The sequence below is a fragment of the Pangasianodon hypophthalmus genome, chromosome 24 (genome assembly GCF_027358585.1).
Source record: "Pangasianodon hypophthalmus isolate fPanHyp1 chromosome 24, fPanHyp1.pri, whole genome shotgun sequence".
In the NCBI taxonomy this organism is placed as follows: domain Eukaryota; kingdom Metazoa; phylum Chordata; class Actinopteri; order Siluriformes; family Pangasiidae; genus Pangasianodon; species Pangasianodon hypophthalmus.
Genome location: NC_069733.1, coordinates 11,215,828 through 11,236,954, shown reverse-complemented (window position 1 = coordinate 11,236,954; position 21,127 = coordinate 11,215,828). Strand labels below are relative to the sequence as shown.

General features: G+C 38.5%; 1 protein-coding gene across 1 annotated transcript in view; it reads right to left on the bottom strand.

Annotated features, from left to right (window-relative positions):
* dapk1 (death-associated protein kinase 1) overlaps nucleotides 1–21,127 on the bottom strand; it is a 70,665-nt gene that overhangs the window by 30,317 nt on the left and 19,221 nt on the right. Inside the window, exons 3-11 of the mRNA XM_026931274.3 lie at nucleotides 13,282–13,503; nucleotides 9,994–10,132; nucleotides 9,098–9,227; nucleotides 6,965–7,013; nucleotides 6,845–6,871; nucleotides 5,308–5,460; nucleotides 2,063–2,108; nucleotides 1,885–1,974; nucleotides 1,421–1,513 (exon numbers count right to left, since the gene is read on the bottom strand). Coding sequence (XP_026787075.1) covers nucleotides 1,421–1,513; nucleotides 1,885–1,974; nucleotides 2,063–2,108; nucleotides 5,308–5,460; nucleotides 6,845–6,871; nucleotides 6,965–7,013; nucleotides 9,098–9,227; nucleotides 9,994–10,132; nucleotides 13,282–13,503 — 949 coding nt within the window. The remainder of the gene's footprint in view (nucleotides 1–1,420; nucleotides 1,514–1,884; nucleotides 1,975–2,062; nucleotides 2,109–5,307; nucleotides 5,461–6,844; nucleotides 6,872–6,964; nucleotides 7,014–9,097; nucleotides 9,228–9,993; nucleotides 10,133–13,281; nucleotides 13,504–21,127) is intronic.

Genomic DNA, 21,127 nt, shown 5'->3' with positions numbered 1-21,127 from the left:
GTGTATATGACCAGCAACTTACAGAGACTGAATGGCGTAGTTGCTTTAAAACAAAAATCAGCTTCTAACAGTTTCAGATATACAGCAGAATTTATTTTTCACATGAGATGACGACAGTAACTGACGTTACTTTATAATACTTGATTACATTCTAAAGTAGCAACTTTTTTGACTTTCGCTTGAGTACATTTTTGGCTGGATACTTTAAATTGAGTAAGATTTTGACACATTATCTATACTTTCACCTATATCATATCTCTGTACTTTTCCTTAACCTTGTAGAAATAATTGCAGACCAATAGTATTAATTATTATGATGATGATTATTATTATTATTATTATTATTAGTAGTAGTAGTAGTAGTACTAGTAGCAGCAGCAGCAGTAGTACTAGTAGCAGTAGTAGTAGCAGCAGTACCAGTTGTACTAATAGCAGTACTAGCTGTACTAATAGCAGTAGCAGTAGCAGCAGTAGCAGTAGTACTAATAGCAGTACCAGTTGTACTAATAGCAGTAGCAGTAGCAGCAGAAGTAGTAGCAGCAGTACCAGTTGTACTAATAGCAGTAGCAGTAGCAGCAGTAGCAGTAGTACTAATAGCAGTACCAGTTGTACTAATAGCAGTAGCAGTAGCAGTAGTACTAATAGCAGTACCAGTTGTACTAATAGCAGTAGCAGTAGCAGCAGTAGCAGTAGTACTAATAGCAGTAGCAGTAGTACTAATAGCAGTAGCAGTAGCAGCAGAAGTAGCAGCAGTAGCAGTATTAGTAGTAGCAGTAGTATTAGTAGCAGTAGAAGCAGTAGCATAGTAGCAGCAGTAGTAGCAGTAGTACTAGTAGCAGTGGCAATAGTAGTAGCAGCATTAGTAGTAGTAGTAGCAATAGTAGAAGCAGTATTATTAGTAGCTGTAGAAGCAGTAGCAGTAGTAGAAGTAGTACTAGTAGTAGCTGTAGCAGCAGTAGCAGTAGTAGCAGTACTAGTAGAAGTAGCAGTAGCAGTAACAACAGTATTTCAGTGTGAAGCTTAAGCTAAACATGAATAAAGCTATTTTGGACTCATGTTTATAAAACATAAAAATTTCCAGTGAAGCACTGAATAAAACAAACGGCTTGTATCTAACTGTCCGTGATAGAATACACTTCTAATGACCATGTAATATCTTACTAATTATTAACCAGAACTAATCCCTAATTATTAAGCAGAACTATGGGTTAATAGTGTTTATATTTTACTGCATATCACCACTGTCTAATCTGCCACACAAAAAGAAATCAAAACAAACGCAGTAACAGAGGCAATTATTCAGAACACCCAACACTACATTCACCTGCAAACAATGTGGCTGAAAAAGATGTGATTGGCCCTCATTAAAGAGCCAGAAAGCCATGATAGTCTCAAAGACGTTTCTCACTGAGAATCTTACCAGTGTGTCATCACTACGTGCCACGCTCATGTTGCTTCTGGACAGGAAGGAGCGGGAGAGCCGGTTACAAAGCGAGATCAGACGCACTGATTGCTGCCAAAGAGGCAAAAATAAACAGTGTTAAATCAATAGACAGTAATAACAGACGCTCATGCTTTGGATAACAATATAATCTCTGGTTGTGATGTGTCTCGCAAAATATGAAACCCAATTATATGTGATTGCGTTAAATAAAAGAGGTTTCTCAGTCGGAAACCCATTAACGATCTAAACATGATTAGCTAACAATTCTGAATATGATATTTTGCACTTGAGGGTACTGAAACAGTGACGGGGCTTCTGGCAAGGTTTAGTTGCCTTTCTTGATTCGCTGTCATGTACTTTTATGTCAGCACTAATACACTGAAGTTCCTTGAAATTCCTGTAAATCATGCTAATGTGGCTTGAAACTCAATCATATTTACCTTCCATTTTCTCCGTGCTGCAAATTTCTTGAATTTCTCCATATTCACTGCCGATTCCTTGCGACTAAGTGCCTGTTGAGTGTCTTTCGGCTGAAGAAGGAAAACATCTCTGTTTAATGAACTGGTTTTCATGGTGTCGTGACTATGCTAACATTGTGCCACTGAAATACGGACAAACCTTGATCCATGGATGCTGCAGACTGTCCTGGATTGTCATTCTTTTTCTGTGGAAAACAAAAGAAGGACTAGTCAGCACTTTAGGTCTTTCTTTTCAGGTGGTGTCTCTCACAAGTGAGATGACCATTGGAAATCAATTATGCTTTAGACTGTGGCTTTACAGATCAAGAGCTGCACAATACACGGTAGGGTTGTATAATGTACTGTTTGTTCATCAGATGGTATATTTAAACAGTAGTAATAGTCATTATCCTTTTCTAAGAAAGGAGCGCATCATGTTTGCACCGTCATCAAAAAGTCAGCAAGTTGTTGGCCAACACTTAGCTATTAGCTGTACTGTTTTCTATTCACATCACACACAAAACACATTATTTGAGTCTGGCTAGTGTCTTTATCATTTCTCGATATGTTTAATCATGAAAGTGATTGTGTGTTGTGCTAGCTGGAGATTTATAGGACAAGCACTGAGGTGTGTCGCACCACCATGAAGCTCAATTTTTAAAAATATACATACCAAATAAAGAGTTTTGTTTTGTGAACGTCAATAGGAAGGGTTTTTCTTTTTTTGAACACACTGTTAGCACTAGCCTACTGAGCCTACATGTTTGCCGGGGAACTATATATATATATATATATATATATATATATATATATATATATATATATAAAAAAGCCGTGACATGTAACCTTCTTGTCTCACCCCTGTTAAGCATTTGTAATAACAGAATCCAGTAATATCAAAATGAGCAGCTGAACAAGCCATGTTTTGTGATTAGACAGCTTTCTGATTCTCTCAGAAATTCCATCTTTCACGTTGGGTGTTTTGATAAACTGGGGAATTGGCAATTTGTAGGTTCATCAGTTTGTTCTAATATATTGCAAGGCATACCATTATTGCTCTAACCCTAGCTCCGTCCTTAATCTTAATCGATCCTTAAAGATTTACGCTTTAAAAGAGATTAGAGCCGTACTACCTCCATGGATTACTGAGTTAACTAACTGGATTAACTGGATTGTTACCAATTTCACATGGTCAAATATTTTTTTTAGACAAACTGAGAGCACAAGTAAATTGTACAAGCATGATTTTGTGCTGCTCCTTCAACTAAATTACGTTCAAGTTGTACTACATTATCCACACAAAAAAAAAAATTGTTAGTGGCCACAGTAAATAATCTCATTAGCCAAACACTGACTTGCTTATTGCAGTTTCACAACCTAATATATCTGGCAGTCATCACAGAAATATGCAATTACCTCAGACAACTGAATCCTTCAGTATAATAAAGTTCACACAGCACGGATGAACATGTGAGCTAACCGGTTTGGAATTAGTAGCTCTGGTACACGTAATCTTATCTCGTATTTGTTAAGGGACATACCAAGACATATGGGGCCCTGAAACATGTGCGCCTGGGTTTTCCCAGTCTAACACACCTAGTTGAGCTCATCAGATAATTATCAAGTGTTTATAATGTGTGGAAAAACACCACAGTGTAACATGAGAGGCCACCTGAGAACTGGAAACAGCAAACACTGCTTCAGAATATCTCACATCATCCCATGAGATAATAAAACTCCAAACATCTAATGAACTTTAGGTCAACAGGTCATGGCACACGGACTGTTTATACCACTGAGCATACAATATTGTTCCAAAACTGATCACACATTGTTAATGGATTCCCAAGCGTTTCGGATAAAGACACTTGTTTGTGGTGAATGGTAGTACCAAGAACACGACTTCCACAGAACAAGTTTGTTCACACACAAAACACATGAGATCTCAATAAGGTCAACACAGTGTGAAGTGGAACTAAATGGGGGAAGTTTGGAAGTAGACTGACTGACCAAACGGTCCAGTGGAGTGACCGAACAAAGAGCTAAAACAGGAAATGTTATTGTCCTCAATTTCTGCATATTCAGCTAGTTCCTAACTATACATTATTGGCTGTTCCTCATTATAGAGGTCAGAGTTATTATGCATGGAATGTGGTAGATGTAGAACTGTGAGTCCTGATGGAAGAAAACACAAATATATCTTAGCAAGTCTTATACAAGACATCCTTGACTGATTATACAAAATTGCAGCTCTCTCAAAAAGAGAGCACGTAATGCACCTGTCTATATCTATATGTATTTTACATTTATCATTTATTTTTCGCTTTGCTGAAAAGTGCTCTATTATTAAGGCTTATTATTTGATTATTTGTAGACTAAGGCCACGTTTACACGACACCAATGTAGTCAAAAACGGAAAAGTTTTTCTCTTGTGTTTTCGAAAAGTTAAAATGTCTTCAAAACGATTCGTGTTTACACATGTCCGCGATAACGGCCAAAAACGCTGTATTACATATGCCAGGCCAGTAGTTGTTCGCACTTGCCTTTACAATAGACACGTACTGCGCATGTCTACATACCTGACACGTACTACACGCACACGCATGACGTCACCGTTTTCTAAGATTCCCGTATTGGGTGTTTACATGGAGATGATAATGGCGGCGTTTTCAAAAACTTGCACTTTGAAACCCGTTTTCAAAAATATGCGTTTTCAGTCCCCAAAACGCAGTTGTCGTGTAAATGAACAGGCAAAACGCATAAAAAGTTTCCCGTTTTTGGCTGAAAACATTGTCGTGTAAACAGCCCCTTAGCTCTGGTCATTATTATTAGTGCGCTGATCAGTAGATAAATGTTTTGGACCATTGCGATTACACACATACATACATACACACACACACACACACACACATACACACACATACACACACATACACACACATACACACACATACACACACACACACACACACACCCACACACACCGCCTCCCCCAAATACACGCTTCCACCAAGACATGTGAATCTAACAACCTGTTGCTCATGCTGGATCACAGAGCAGAGCAACACACTCTGAAGAAAGTATTATCTGCCCTTTTCCACATACATGAGCTCACAGATGCCTACTATCGGCTAGTGTCGCTCTGATTTACCGGGTGACCTAAACAGGGTGAGAGAGTAACCCCATCCCTCTGCCACTTTTGCTCTATACTTCCGGCCACGGGTGGCTGTGGCATCATTGGGATTTGAACTCGTCACGGTAATGCGAACATTCTTCTGTTGCGCCACTTGAAGGTCCATTTTAAACAAATTATACTCCATGCTAAACTCCATGGTAACATTCAGTTCTGAATCTGACTCTCCAAAATAGAAACCAGTGATTCGTACAGATGGCTTTGGCTCTTACTTCGGGTCTTTGATAAGGAGCCGTGCAATGAAGTCTTTGGCCAGAGAGCTGGTATTGCTGAAATACTCCTCATCGAATTCGTAGTCCACCGCCGACACATTGGCCAGAGTTTCCTGCTTGTTCTCGCCCAGAAATGGAGAAGCGCCGCTTAATCTACAAGACATAAATCAGCTGTAATTCATTGTTAAATCCAGATTTTAAAAAACATCCATCAACAGGACACTCACTCATCCCTTGTCTAATTAATGCTCAGTCAACGGACTGCTAGAAAGCAAGGCATTAGTGCTTTAAGTTGGAGAAGAGCATTCTGTTTAGCAGAGACACAAAAAGTATATAATGAGTGTATTGGTGTGTTATAGCAGTACCAAAACATAAGCAGAGAATTAGAAGGAAGGAATGAGAAGCAAGCAGCTAATCTCAAGTCCACATAGATCTTTCAGGAATCTGATACAGGGAGGAATTTAAAGCATGTGGGTAATTTAGCAGGGTGAGCCTTTCACATTACAGGCATCTGAAAGATTCGAGATCTCTACTGCTAATTATAGGGCTAAACTGGACAAATACTGGTAGGTCTTTAGGTCAAGTGAATGTCATTTTGGTGCCTTATGGCAAACTGTAAATTAATGGATACATTTTAATCACAGCTGTGCTGGAGAAAACAACCAATTAAAGGGATTCCCAATGGGTTAAGTCAGTAAACTTAGGAGAGTATGAATGTGATGAAAGAAAAAAGGTGTGGATGCAAACAGAGGTGGGAATGATAACAGCCTGATGTGTGGCTCTATTTTTAGCGTGTCACTGACAGCACTGTGGGATGGGAGGAGAGCGGTTGAGAGACAGAGAAAGAAATCTCGCCGCGTTTGAACTATTCTGGAATTGAACTTCGCCTGGGTAGGCAGAAAAAGGAAGGATGGGGATGTCAGGTGAGAGAGACCAAACAAAGGTTGAGAGAAACAGAAGGTGGCATGACAACAGGAATAGCAAAGACAGAACAAGAAGAAGGAAGAGAAATAAATGAGAAACCCCTTTCACACGCTACAGGTCACCGAGAGAATGTCCTTTGCTCAAAGAGCCTTATCAATATTGTTTGCGTTAGAGGTGGAGGGAAATGAAGTTCCCACCGCCACTGGTCCTTATCTCCAGCTGCAGTCAGTTTCTACCGTTTTCATTAAGTTTTCAGACGCAGAAAACACCAAAGTGATGCTGCATTTTATTTTCTGGTATACTACTTTTTATTACCAGACACTTCCACATTGCACACACAAATTAATCTACTGTTATCTACCATAGCAAAAAAAAATAAAAAAAATAAAAAAAATATTACTCAGATCAAATTCCAAGGTTAATATAATTCCCGATCCAGCCTTATAGCCTGCCAGAATTGCAAACTAGTTCACAATAACTAGAGAACAAACTAGTTCTGCCTCTTTTCCGTAAAAATGTAACAGACTCTCACAAATGTGCCACTCAATGCCTAGGGAAAAGAATAAAATGTAGGTGTATTTCACCATCACCATCGTCATATTGAAATACTTACAGTATGTAAGTAATCACACCAACACTCCTGGAAAAAAGAGAGGAAGAGAACTCATTAACTAATAGGATGATTAGGTATAAATAATCTTAGCTCATTTTGTTGCAAAGAGATTTTTCTTACCACATGTCTGCCTCAAGGCCCAGCGGCTCATAGTTTACCACTTCTGGAGCTGCAAAAAGGAGAGATATTTTAAACCAAAACGTCTGAAACGTACAAAAAAAACCACGTCTGGAACACTCAATGGTGAAAGGGGGTGGGGGGGCTTCTGTTATTCACACTGAAATATTAGAGCTGTGAAATGAGTCATTTGTTAAGAAAGTGGGGAAATCTCAGTTTCTGATGTGTGAATGATAAAAACGGACACTCAGAATATGGTGTCTATGAGCTGATTCTAAATAAAAAGGAAGTCTTGCTGTGAGCCTCATCATAATTAGGATAAGCTTCTAAGCTCTAAAAAGAGTACTGAGCAGGGGGCTAAAACTTATTGCTCAACCTAATCTCTATGCCTCCCAGACCTATCATATGGTAGATTACTATGGACAAGAATTTGAATAGTTTACCTCTACTACACGTATCGACAAAAATAAAGGAAAATGTGTTGGCACAGAATTCGATTATAATGGAAGTCTCAGGGCAGCTGTTGAAATTCTTCAAGAAATGTGATCTGAATTACAGCCAACACTATTGTCGGAGCTGCTGATATGGAAAATTAATCAACATCTTCTGACCAATCATAATCAAAAATTCAGCAGCGCTGTGGTAAAGAGTGAAGGGAACTACATATTTGGACACTTTTTTGTTATTTAATAAACTTCCAGTGCATATATTGACTTATTCTTATGAATACATACTATATTCTTCATATCATAAGTACAAAGTCGAAAGGTATTACGTATATAGATTTGAAGTGGATATATGCACTGGATGTGCATATAAAAACAGAAGTGTCCGAATACTTATATCCCCTCATTGTAAAGAGTTTTATCCATCACAGGAGCAATACAATAAGAAAAACAGTTCTAGTTAAATGCAATTCGCCTGAGGTTTTGTGGCGTCCATTTTCATGTGCAATTAAGTTGAAACTGAGGAAATTTCAAGTATATTTTGAACAGCACTGCCTGAATTGGTAACACATAACCAGAAATTTGTCGCTCTGAAAAAAGAAACCACCTATAATTGCATTAATTATACAGATTGGGAGCTTCATTTACACATGCCTTTGGTTTGAGCGCAAGAAGGCATTCTACAAAAATACATTTTGCATAAATGCTTACTGATCACCCCAACAGCTGCCCTTAGACTGTTATTTAAACACGCTTCGCATAAATGGGTTTTCTGTTCCTTCCTTAGTATAGAAAAATTTGAAATTACTGTTTGTGGTAAACGCTACTTACATACAGATGGATTCCAAAAGTCTGAGACCATTTGATAAAATGCTTCCATTTTGCATTTTATTCTAATGTAATACATTTTTTAAATCACAAATTAAATTATCAGCAACAGCTTGGACAACATCTTGGATTTTCATACCTATGCATTCACAGATGCAGTCTTATCTGATGCCTCTCTGTTTTTAGAGAATTTCGTATAGAATTTATCAAATAGATATTACTCTTAAACCTGGACCTTAAGGTGTGAAGAGTGAAAAGTTTGAAAAAGAAATTAGAAATATTACATGAATTTCAGAATTACAGTATTTGGTATGTCCCCCTTTTTGCTTTAATGACAGCAAATATATAGAGTAAATATTGTAGCTGTGTATTGGCTTGTTGTCTTAATGGCCATGTTACGATGGTATATCAGGCAGAGATGCCACTCTTCAGTGGCCTTCGGTTAATCTGGGGAAGATAATTGTCTCTCTATTAGCTCTGCTGTCTCATCACACCCGGCGGCTATGCTGGCTGCCATTCAAGCAAAGCTGGGTGACGTGCCAGAGGGGGGAGGGTGGGGCTACAGCTACAGCTCAGAAACCAAACAGAGTTGACTCATGAGTAGAACAAGACATTTATGTGGTTTGGAGCAGACTGTATTGAGTGTGAGACAAGGCCTGACTCAAAGTCTGAGTTAATTTCCAAAACATGGCCAATGCGTCCTCATTTGAACCCCAGCGATGTTCCAGGACATCGGGATTTGATCCACTTTAATTCTCTGTAGTTATGTCAGACTGTCGGTTCAGATTACGATAGAAGGGAGTGGAGGGAAAATGGGACAGAATAGGAATTGCAACTCTACTCAATTACTTAAAAGACTAACCGACAAACTCCGGTGTGCCAAAGATGTTTTTAAAATCGTTGCTAAAATCGATCTTGTGTGCCAGGCCGAAGTCGATGAGCTTAATGCGTGGGTGAGGCACGCTTCTATTCAGAAGCATGATGTTTTCCGGCTGGAGAGAGAAAGAAAAAACAAAGAAAGCTCAAGTCATTCAAATGACAAAGTGATCAGCGCAACTCTTGTGCAGAAAGAGGAGTGGAAAAGACAAAATCCAGCGAGCAAGGGAGAGAGATTAAAAAAAAAAAAAACATAAAAAGTGAAAGTGTGTGCAAGACAAAGGATCAGGAAATATGCCATAACACATGGAAATCACATGCAAATCTACAGAAGCTTTCTCTAGAAAGTAGAGTACGTTCTCTCTGGACATTCCAGGAGAATTATACTTCCTCCTCTTGGAATGCATTATTCACAGCCTAATCTCTTAAAAGCTCTACTGACTTAAAAATATCAAACTGACATGTTAAGAAATACTTACGGAATTCAGGCAGCTCTTATTAGACAGGCAATAACAGCAAGGTGGGTTAGGAGTAGTGTGTATCAGTTACATGCAAATCAGAAGACATGTCCACTTTTTCCACTACTTTGTAGTGAACATTTTGTGTTGCTTAATATGTTAGCTATTTTTTTTTTTTTTTTTTAGCTCAGAGGAGGTATGGTTTGATTTGTCACACGATTAAGGATTTCATGACAGTTAGAAAGAGAAGTTAATGGAACCATGGGGGGGAAAAAAAACGTCACGGATCATTACACATTCTCTTAGACGTTGTAACCCTACTACACTAACGCCAACCAAACAAAGTCATCAGGTGCAAAACAACTCTGGCTGATCCATGGTTGGGTGGGAATTAAATACGCCGCAGCTCAAACTAGCACCATACCTTCAGGTCAAAGTGAGCAATATGTTTGGAGTGCAGGTAGTTGACGCCGTCCAGGATCTGTTTGAGAAACTCGGTGGCCTCCTCCTCGCTGAGAGACTCCTTCTCAGCCAAGAAGTCGAAGAGCTCCCCACCTGCCACACTGAGAAAACAGGGAAAACACTTGTCAAAGGAGTACTCCAGTTCAGAGGAGCCAGCTCTCAAATAACCTGTCTATGGCAAGAGAAATTTAAGAATGTTATATGTAAAAAATAGAGAAAGTTCAGTACAGGATTTAGGAATCAACAGTCTGAGCTGCCAAGCAGCATGGAACATGCCCAAGACAGTAATCTGACAACTGGTTGAAGGCTAAAGATCCTAAGCAGAACAAACTAGACCTAATGAATAATGAATATTTTGACTTTGATTTGATTACTCTATTAATTATTCTATTTAAAAAGGTACTAAACACTCCAAAAGATCCGTATTTCTTTTGAGCATTTCTATCAACTAATACTTAACTAGAATTAATTAAATACCAAATCACTAGCTACAATACTGTATTACAGCCTTAATAAGGAGAATGCTAGGAAGTTAATAAACACGGTTCTACATGGGAACACTGCGCTTTCAGTTTCTCACATTAGCACAAATGAATAAAAACAAGTTGAATTATTCCTATAGTAGAAGATAAAATGTTCCCATACATTGGAGCACTTTGGTTGTACTTTGTATCTGTTGTTTGTTTTGTATTCAGCCTTTTCCCATCAAATGTGCTTTTAAATTAAATGAGGTGACGCAGCGTGCGCCACAGCATGCTTCGTAAGAAAGACCAAAAAAATCACTAATAAAATTTGTTGCCAATTTTAAATTTTGCCGAGTAATTGCTGCAGCCTTACTCCAAACCCTAACGAGATGCACAAGATGCATCACACTCCTGAACAACGGATTAAAACCTTGGACTTATGCCAATGGTGAAAAAAAGCCATTTTAGTCTAGGTTTAATATAGATTAATATCTATATGATATATTCTACATGAAATTTTATGAAACAAAAGGCATCAGATAAGACAGTGTCAGAACACATAAGTTTGAAAATCAAAACGTTGGCCAAGCTGTAATCATGGCTTTTGGCTGAGAGCTGACAGGATCTGGGTGTGTTTATTTAGGAAGAGGAAGCAGTGGAGCAGCTGTGCAGTGGTGACTATGATAATTTGGGCTGCTCATGGTGAGGTCCAGCTGGAGCAGCCACCAGTCACTCTGCTGCAAAAACAATCGCCCCAGATAGGTTTCTGTTCTCCCTTCCAGCAGAAAACGCCAATGCTCAAAAAAGTGACACCTCCTCACTTCACTAGAGATGGGTGGCGGTGTTGTGTAAGCATTATAACAGGAAGTTTCAGGTTCTAGGCTGCAACAGTTCAGTCACGCCCTTTCTCCAGGGTTGTGTGTGAGAAAAAAGGTAGCATCGCTAATGGATTATATGTAAAATATGAGCTCAGAGAATACAGTACTGGTTACAAAACAGGAAACCGGAATCAATTTATAACTGAAAACAGGTTCAACTTTAAAAAACACATGCACAACTAACACAGTAAGACTCTGTTATATGATTATGTGTATTTTCATGTCAGTTGCATTACAATGTTACAATTCAACATTCCAATAGCTGTGAATGAGGAAACGTCAGAACATAATTACAATCCTGTCAAAAAGCTCCATACTAAAAGAAGTTAACTCATGCACAGGTAAAGTTCCTAGACTCATTTGAAGGTTTCAAATGCTATTGTAAAGCAGAGAAAGTCTTGTACAATCACATATATAAGTGCCTTAAGACATTTACTCTAAATTCCTGAGATAATTAGATTTGTGTTTAAAACAAGTCTGGAAAAAATTAACAAAAAATTCCAGAGAGATTTCAAAAAGTTTCAGTAACACTGATTTCCTTTGTAGTCGCATACGCATGTTGATAAAAAAAATACCAATCAGCTGTAAAGTGTAAAGTGCATTCATGTCACAAGTGACACCACATAAAACTGAATAAAAGAAAAAAAAGCTGTTGTTTGAAAACAGCAAAAATGATGACTAAGAAAGAAAGAGCGTCTCCTCAGTGAAGCATGCGTTAAATTTTCCAGTAATGCAGCTCAGCCACTGCAGTGCATCAGCTACCACAAACAAACACCAACTCTTTCTCCTGTTATATGGCAGCATTTCTTTTGTCTTAATTGAATGGCTTTCTTTCAAGTCATTAATATGCAATGGTTTCATTAAGTTTCATTAAATTATTTACAATTTTCATATTTTTTAATATATATATAATATATAAAATTGCAGTAACTCATGCCAATTATATGATTTGAAGTTGATCAATTCAGATTGACATTAGTAAGTCTCCTTATATCCTTACATTTACACAAACTCAGAAGCTTTCGTAGTGTACGAGTGCCTTTTAGAACAAACTGGAATTTCCCTGAATACCACATTTTTGGAGTAAATACTCATGTGAACAATTTACAGATAAATGTATTTGTATCCAGTTTAAAAATGAGGCCCATTATCAACATTGGTTGGAGGTTAGGATACTATACGTTACTCTTTCAGCACAAAACCTCTTCAGTCAGCAGTCGTAACACACTGACCTATAAAAGGCTGTGCAAATAAAGGCTTAGCATGTAAACAAAGGCATATACACATTGAGGAGTTCCCAGAGGGCATTGTCACAGGGTTTACTACAATTAAACCTTCTGAAAATTGAACTGCATTCATCTTTGCAGAGCGATCTAGCCTAAATGCAACAGACATTAAAGAGTGTTTTTCTGTTCGTCATGTGCTGCTACAAGATTGCATGCGATTGCACAAACAGGCCAGGCTGGTTCTGCGCTTGAGGAACTGGCTCTTCAAGAGCCACGTGACACGTTTGCCTTAAGGTCAATGTAACGGACTGATTGTATTCGGAGTTTGCTTAGAGGAATGACTGTGCTCTAGCTGAGTAGCTAAAGTGTATATTATTTCTGACAGCTGCACTAGAGACCTTTTTTCTTTTAAATATTAAAAACATCTGGTGTGGAGAAACAATACAACATCTGGCGTAAAAAGAAAAGAAAACACCTAAGGACTAACAGCCTAATTATTTCCACTCGTTTTTTCCCTCCTTGAACATTGTCCAGAATCAGATGTCATGTTGCACATGCTCAACTAATTTCTGAGATTTAGACCTATTTGACATTTCTGCACACAAAATACTAACAGCCTGTAAATTCATTTACAAATCTTGTTTCTGTCTGCGTTCTGAAAGTCAAAATGTCCTATACTTACAGCTCAAGGATGAGAATGACCTCGTTCTTGTTCTCAAACACATCGTGCAGAGTGATGACATTGGGATGCTGGATTTGCTTCAGGATGCTCACTTCCCTCTCAATGTCCTCCTTGGAAACCCCACGCCGACTCGATTTGCTCCGGCGCTTCTTGATGAACTTCGCGGCATACTCGTATCCTGTGCTCTTTTTGCGACATTTCCTCACCACGGCAAACTGACCACTGAAGAAGAACGACAGATCTGTGGTCAAGTCAATGCACTGGTACAAAAAAAATAATAATTTAAGCCTTCATCACGATTGGAGCACAGTGATCTTATGTCTTATTAATACATCATTATAGTTTGTTATAGAGCTATCACCATGATTATGTGTAACATCATAAAGGCAGGGTTGAGATAACAATGTGAAATACAGAATCTCTCAACTGGGAACAAGCTTTTTATATCTTGCAACTTTGAGCCATGTTCTCAGTCTGCAGAACTTCACAGTCCTATTCTACCACATTTACAGCTCCTCTCAGTCACGATGCAGGCTGTGAACAATTTCCAAGACGTAGTGCCACTGCCAGAAGCTCACAGTAACCCAAGTCGTGAAGACATCGTGTAAAAACCAGGCCTGCTGCTAATCTCAGCTCAACTGGTAGAACAGGACACAACTCTTGTGTTTCACTGGTTGACTCAGGACCTTAATTTAATACATGAATAACTAATAACTAACTATAATATATGACTTATTACGTATTTTCTATTCATATGCTCTATGCAGTATATATTTGTTGAACAGCTGTTGACACCAAATATGAACTTTTGGCGGAAGTAACACTTTGCCTTGGGAACAGGAACATTTTCGAACAATGTAGGGAAGGAAGATAGTCCTTTCATTGCGGCTTTCTCATGTTAATGACCTCCATTCAACTGGGCTCCACCTTTTGTCACCCTAGTACCAAAAAGACCCACAGCAGATAGAGACAGCACATTTGCATTTTTATCTTGGCCTTAGGAGGTTATGACAAAGCACAGACTCCTGCAAATCAATGTTTATGAAAGAAACCCCAAAGATTTGCTACACAGAATCTGGGGATGCTTGTCTTATCTGACTGTAATGCTTAAATTCAAAATGCTAACAGGAAGTGTTGGTTAATTTTCTGTAACAGTAGTAAATCACAAGGTAAATCACAAGGTAAATGACAGGTTCATTAATGTGATCATTCTAATGTGTTATCATTTCTCTAGTAAGGGCTAATTCATAGGGACTTGCAAGTCTCCACATAATCCAAGCTACTAATGATCAATGTATTAAAAACACGTTTAACAAAGAAAACTGTCTAACTGTTTAGGTACACTACAAGGCCAAAAGTTTGTGGACACCTGACCATCACACCCATATCTTCAACGTTGGACACACAATTGTACAGGATGTCTTCGTATGCCGTAGCATTACAATTTCTCTTCACTGGAACTAAGGGGCCCAAAGCTGTTCCAGCATGACAATGCACCTGTGCACAAATGCAAGCGCCATTAAGACATGGTGTGCCAAATTTGGTGTAGAAGAACTCAAGTGACCTGCACAGAGCCTTGACCTCAACCCCACTGAGCACCTTAGGGATGAACTGGAACACCGACTGCACCTCAGGCCTCCTCTCTCAGCATCAGTGCCCGACCTCACTAATGCTCTTGTGGCTGAATGAGCACAGATCCCCACAGCCACGCTAAAAAATCTAGTGTTAAGCCTTCCCAGGTGAGTGGAGGTTATTATAACAGCACAGGGTGGACTAAAGGTGGAATGGGATGTTCAACAAGCACATATGGGTGTGATGGTTAAGTGTTCACTAACTTTTGGCCATATAGTGACTGAGATTTATTTATTTATTTTTATTTAATATTTATAGAAGGAGTCTCCAGTGTCAGTGTAAGTAACAGTCAGAGGTAAAGCTGTTCCTTCATGGGAAAGACTTCAGAACAGAGGAGTCTGTGCTTTAAAGTTTCTTTGTAACAAGCTGCATCTTTCTGTCTTATTAACTTCAAGAGAAAGAGGGAATGACTGTTTGTAGCTGCTATAATGTGAGTGGTACACAGATTTGTTGGAGCCATGTTTTAGACACATACTGTAAGATGACACCGGCAGTGTTAACGCCAGGTGAAAGGAGTTTCCTAAATTGCTCCAGTCCAATATCTAGCCTTGCTGAGCTGCTGAATTTGAATGCAAGTAAACAGGAAGGTGTTAGCTCGCTCTCTGGAGCAGTAGGAAACTTGGCATTGTTTACCGAGACCGCAGAGTTTAGCGTGTGATCTGGTACCAACAGAAATCTCATTTATTATTTACAGCTCTGTTCTGTCATTCATCATTTATCAGTGATGCAACAAAACTACCATTAACATGCAAGGTATTTAATTCAGAAGAATGTAATTAAAACATTATTTGATAAGACAGTGGAAAAAACGTGAGTTAAAAACTCACTGGAAATGTAATTTAATAACCATCTATAACTGACATTTAGTGTCTTTTTGCTTCATATTATAACTTAAGCAAGCATTTTGCCTTGTTCATGGTTTGAAGTGGGTAATTTTGGAAACCTCTGCCATGCTCTGAATCTATCGACTACTTCAGATTCAATGGTTTTGAGGCGTGGATACTGGTAGACAGATTTTAGCCCTCAAACAAGGATGTGAGCAGAGACATGAAAGAAAGTAACCAATTTCAGTTCATTTTTTTTTAACAATGTAGGTTAAGTACATGTTTAAAGCTATTAATTTAGATTGTATAGCCTATATAATTTGTATTCTACTGCCGGATTTCCTTTACTGAATCATTAAAAACAATACACCCTTGAGCTTTTCTTATACTTATTGAATATTCTGATGTACTGGAAAGTATGCATTAGAGTATTTGATGAAATAATATTTAGTATAAACAAAATAATTTGAGAGTTATGAGGACTGTTTTATATTGTTTTATCATGACCGAGAGTTCAATAGTGGTACCTGGTTCACAGATAGAAGACATACATTTGTCCATTTCAGTTGCAAGGTTATTGCTTAATAATTGCATGGAGGAAAAAAAAAAAACACACACACAGCTATCCTTCATGACCTTCCCAGCTTGGCTTTTGGCAGGAGGACACGGCTGAATGCTTTTGTCAGTGACACCCTTAAATGAGAGGATCAAGGCTTCCTCAGCCGTGCCGGTTTCCATGGTAGTAGTAACATGGAAGGAAAAAAGGAGGGATTGCTTCCTCAGTCCACTTCATACAGCAAATTGCTGCCAACCCCTGCTGTACACTGTGAATTGCAAACTAGCGTCACCAGCGGCCCAGCAACCACCTGACAAAGAAGACGATGTTGTCTTCCCCTCATGCGAATCGGCCCGTTAGGGAAGCAGTGCCCTCTTGAGAGCCATCCAGGTCTGATCTGAAAAGGAGATGGGGCAAACCTATCAAGACGTCAGTGTGACAAGGCTCTTGTGCTCCTAAGATTTGGAGCTCCATGGTGATGAAGAGCCTCGTTAAACACGACGGATGTTCAAAGGCCTCGTCTGGTGAAAGTACTCTCCAGCATGGGCACTATGGGAGTTCTGTACAAATCTACAAGCGCATCATTATCAAGCCGAGACTGAGACTGGTACCCATCTACCTTCAATGGGTCTCCTGGTGTTAAACATAGCCTTGTCCCTGCTGCTCCAAAACTATTCCTATGTTAATATTAAAAGTCTAATCTATATAACAAATGTAATGAGCACAGCTGAAAACCATTGTGTACTAATGTAGGTTTAATATCCTATGATTTTTTTAAGCCTTGATGTGTAACAGAGAGCTCCATTTGAACATATAAATTCAGCACATTTTCTGCATCTTATGACCAGGAAACACCAATACTGAAGTGAGAGCCTCGGCAAATTCTAAAAGCTTTGTGCCATGTAATTAAAAGGAAGCTCATCCTAAAGTTGTGTAATTCTGTAGCATAATAAATTCAAAATTAAGTCACTTGAGTACTTTGATACCAATACTGAAATGATGCATTGAGCAAAAATAAATAAATAAATGGTACATACTCTAAATTCAGACTGTAAGTGTTAAATTAAACGTTCCTACTTTTTATCAAAACAAAGCTCTTCATTAGATAACTAAACAAATAAGTAACTAAAAAAATTTCAAACAGTGCTGACTGTTTATCAGGACTCAAGAAGTAAGTTGCTCTTATCTGAGCATTAATGTCAAGTTCTCCCTAAACACATGCAGTATAATGTAAGTTATGGCAGTTATACTTATAAAATCCTGCATAACCCCAAAATACACCAGTGGTAAGCTAAAACTAGTGGCCAGCTGGGTAAAAGAACAGTATTCTGTACACTATTTTGGCATTTTCCATCTGTATAATGGAAATAACTGATTACCTACTGCCTGTAATGACTGTGGGCTCTGAAAAATCTACTTAGCACAGTACGTAGTGTTTTTTGATGAAGTGGTAAGTGAAATTACATTTCAATATTTCTTTGACATCTAATATAATAATACAATGTTGTGCTCTCTATGTAAAAACACTGTATTAAGATATTTCCTCACATTTGAAGTTACTGCAGAAGTGAATGTGTACGCTGATGTGCATCGGTCAAGGCAAAAGGTTTCCCACAGCCCATGGCATTAGCGTCTCTAAGCTTCCCCACCCGTATTTTTCATGTACTGTACGGGGTATGGGACATTAATGTAACTCGCCGTGTGGGTGACTTTATACTGTAAACAGTTTTGATAGAAAAAGTAATAACTAACAATAACATCAGGTGATATTTAATGACCAGTAAGTGTACTTCATTATTTTACTGTTTTATTAGTTGGAAGAGGACAAGTGTATGATATATTGTATTATTACGTTAATGGTGGAGCAAGTGAAAGGAGACACTACCATGATGCACAGTGTGCATGCAATGTTCCAGTGTATTGAGTGTTTAACACCCTCCTGTTTTAAACCCCAATCACTCAAAATTAGGATAAGTAAAAATGTGATGATTAATTTGTGATGGCAATCTCAAAGAAGCAAATACAGTGTCATGAGATTCACACAGGAAAAACAGTTAATTATATGCCTGATATTGAGGGCCTGAAACCTGTTTTCTTTCTCCATGCACTAGCTGCTGAAGCCACTGTGCACGTCTCACCCATAACTCGTTCAATTTTAACTTTCAACTTTGTGTCAGATGAGGACAAGCGCCAATGCATTTGTGTTAGGTCTTAGCTAGAAAATTTATCAATGAATGATCACTACGAAAAATCTGAAAACATTCTCTGATCGCAAAACCAACTTCTGGAAGGCATGTTTAAAAAAGTATTGAATCTAAGATTAGAAAACCTCTAGCGTTGGCTAGTTAATGTAATTGTGACTATGTGAAAAAAAGTGTTGAGTAATACTACTGAGAAAGCAGAACATGTACAATAACAACAACAACACACTCACAGATGTTATTAGGGATGACTAACTGGCAGTGGTTCAAATGAAAGTGATTCCCTGCGGAGGTATCTTAGCCTAGGCTGTCCTTGGTAAGAATCTGAGAGAGCGGGAGAGTTATGGTTGATAACGTCCTCCAGGTCTGCTAGGAGGAAAAGCTTTTCCAACACAAAAGAGTTAACTGACACACATTCTTCCAACATACACAAGCAGAAAATCCCTCTTGCTAATGATACCCGTGGGATCCTCTGAAGAGGCCACATTGAATTAAACTCAATTGGGCAAAACATTTAACTACGATTAATGATTTAATTAGCATTTAAGCAAATAATATCCATTATTCTGCCTTTACTCATGGACTCGAGAACGTGGGAGACCCAGACAAAGATATTAACTACCACAGAACTGTGTTGTCCTTTGTTACATTTTCGGGATGGGGCTTCCAACTTTTGCCCACTTTGTCTGAAAGGGAAACTTGAGCTGGACCATGGGGGGAGGGCTGGAAGCAGGGACGTCAACACCCTTTTCTCCTCTGCAGTGCTGTTTTCTGTGTACTTTTAGGTAGGCTACTTGAGATGCTCCTCAAGCACAGTGAACTATGACAGATTTGCATTAAACAGCAGTGGGTGGAGTTTGTGTGTTTGGATCCGATGCTACAGTAGCTAAGCTATTTAGATATGTATTATCTGCAGTAGCATTTATTATACGGGGAAAGTAACTGATCGCACTCTCGTAGTACTGGTACCAGAGATTATCTAGGACATTCTGTAACGCCGTTAATGGCTGCCATAAAAGATGCGCCATCGTAGACCATCCTAGTGGTAAGATTGTCTGTAGCTTTTCCATCGCTGTACATGCTTAAGCTGCATTTCCAACAATCCTTACACTTAAGCTCAGTCCATGTTGAACAGATAAGATGAGAAATTTATCGCCATGAAGAAAAGACACACTGAATGAAAATGTCTCATCTAGTGAAGGAGAAAAGAAAAAAAAAGAAACAAGGAGCAGATTAAGGAAGGGTGATATTAAAGATGAAAGAACCCTCTGCTTTCCATTTTCCAGGACACTATCAGTTTGCATAACCAACACTGATAGTGAGCAGTAATTGGATTATTTTTCTATGTCTGCGTATATACACAAACATAAGCAGAAAGGAAAGATCTGCCTCAGACACAGGAAACACCACAAACAGCTTGAAGAAAGTATTAAGTACAATTTAAACAATATTACAATGACAAAACACTTCGAAATATTTTTTTGGTAAAGTCAATCAATTTTTAAAAAAACAACACAGCAGCAAGTTTGAATTTTACATCATGTCTTGCTTTTTATGTGAGTTTATTAATGCATTATAAAAATATATTAACCAATCATTTTTGTCTCCCCAACTTCAGAGCTCTAAGTATCATTCTAAATACATCCTGTTAACCACGCCCACTCTCCATGAGCAGCTTTCGTCCTATTACGCAAAACAGAAGCATGATGACGAAGGGCTCTAAGACAAGATGGGTTCAGTGTTAAACGCAAGATGCAGGTGTGTTGTCTTAGTTAACAGCACATGCATTAAGGGCCTAAAATGTGAGTGGATCGGATTGGAAACTGTCCAATCCTATACCGATCCAGCGTTTCAAACCAGCATCAGCCCCAATACTGATAACTGGTGAATCCCTAGTTGGGGTGGGCGATATGTCAACAATATCATTGCATAACTTGAAGACATCTTTATGATACCCAATATGTCTACTGATATACTTTGGTTGAAGTTTTGCTAACAAAGCACCGACAAGGATATAGATTCGGAGATATACAGTATATGTCCAACATTTTCAAAAATGAAAGAATTTTTACAAAGTAAAGGATGGGAAAAAAATTAAACAAATGGTCTAAAGCTAGTTTTCATATCCAGTCACTTACTGTTTACAGTGAGCAACACACAAGCTATAAAAAGTGCCACTGTTTTTTTTGTTATTGTATTGTAGTATGATAATGATATCTTGATACCTTATTGCCAAACCTTAATCTGTAGTTGCAATGTAACTGAAGAGATGCATACATGCATTTAGAAAATCTGATTAATAACTAACTCATGTAGATCTGGAGTTTTTCCATTACAAGTCTACTTAAATGCAAGTTTTGGATCAATTATTGCCAAAAGTTGTCTAATTTTTTACAGTTATATCATATTGTCTAGTGATGTAAACGTACGCAGAGCCAGCCAAAAGAAGGAGAGCTGGTGCTCTGAATACTAATCCAGAGGAGATGCATAATGTCTGAACCAGCTTTGCCGTGGCTTGCCCTTCATACTGGATTTGAATATCATTCTTCCAAACCACAAGCATCAACCCAGCCTTGTGCTAGGGCAATTTGTACAGAAACAATAATGAACAGGACTTGGTCAAATGTCGCCGT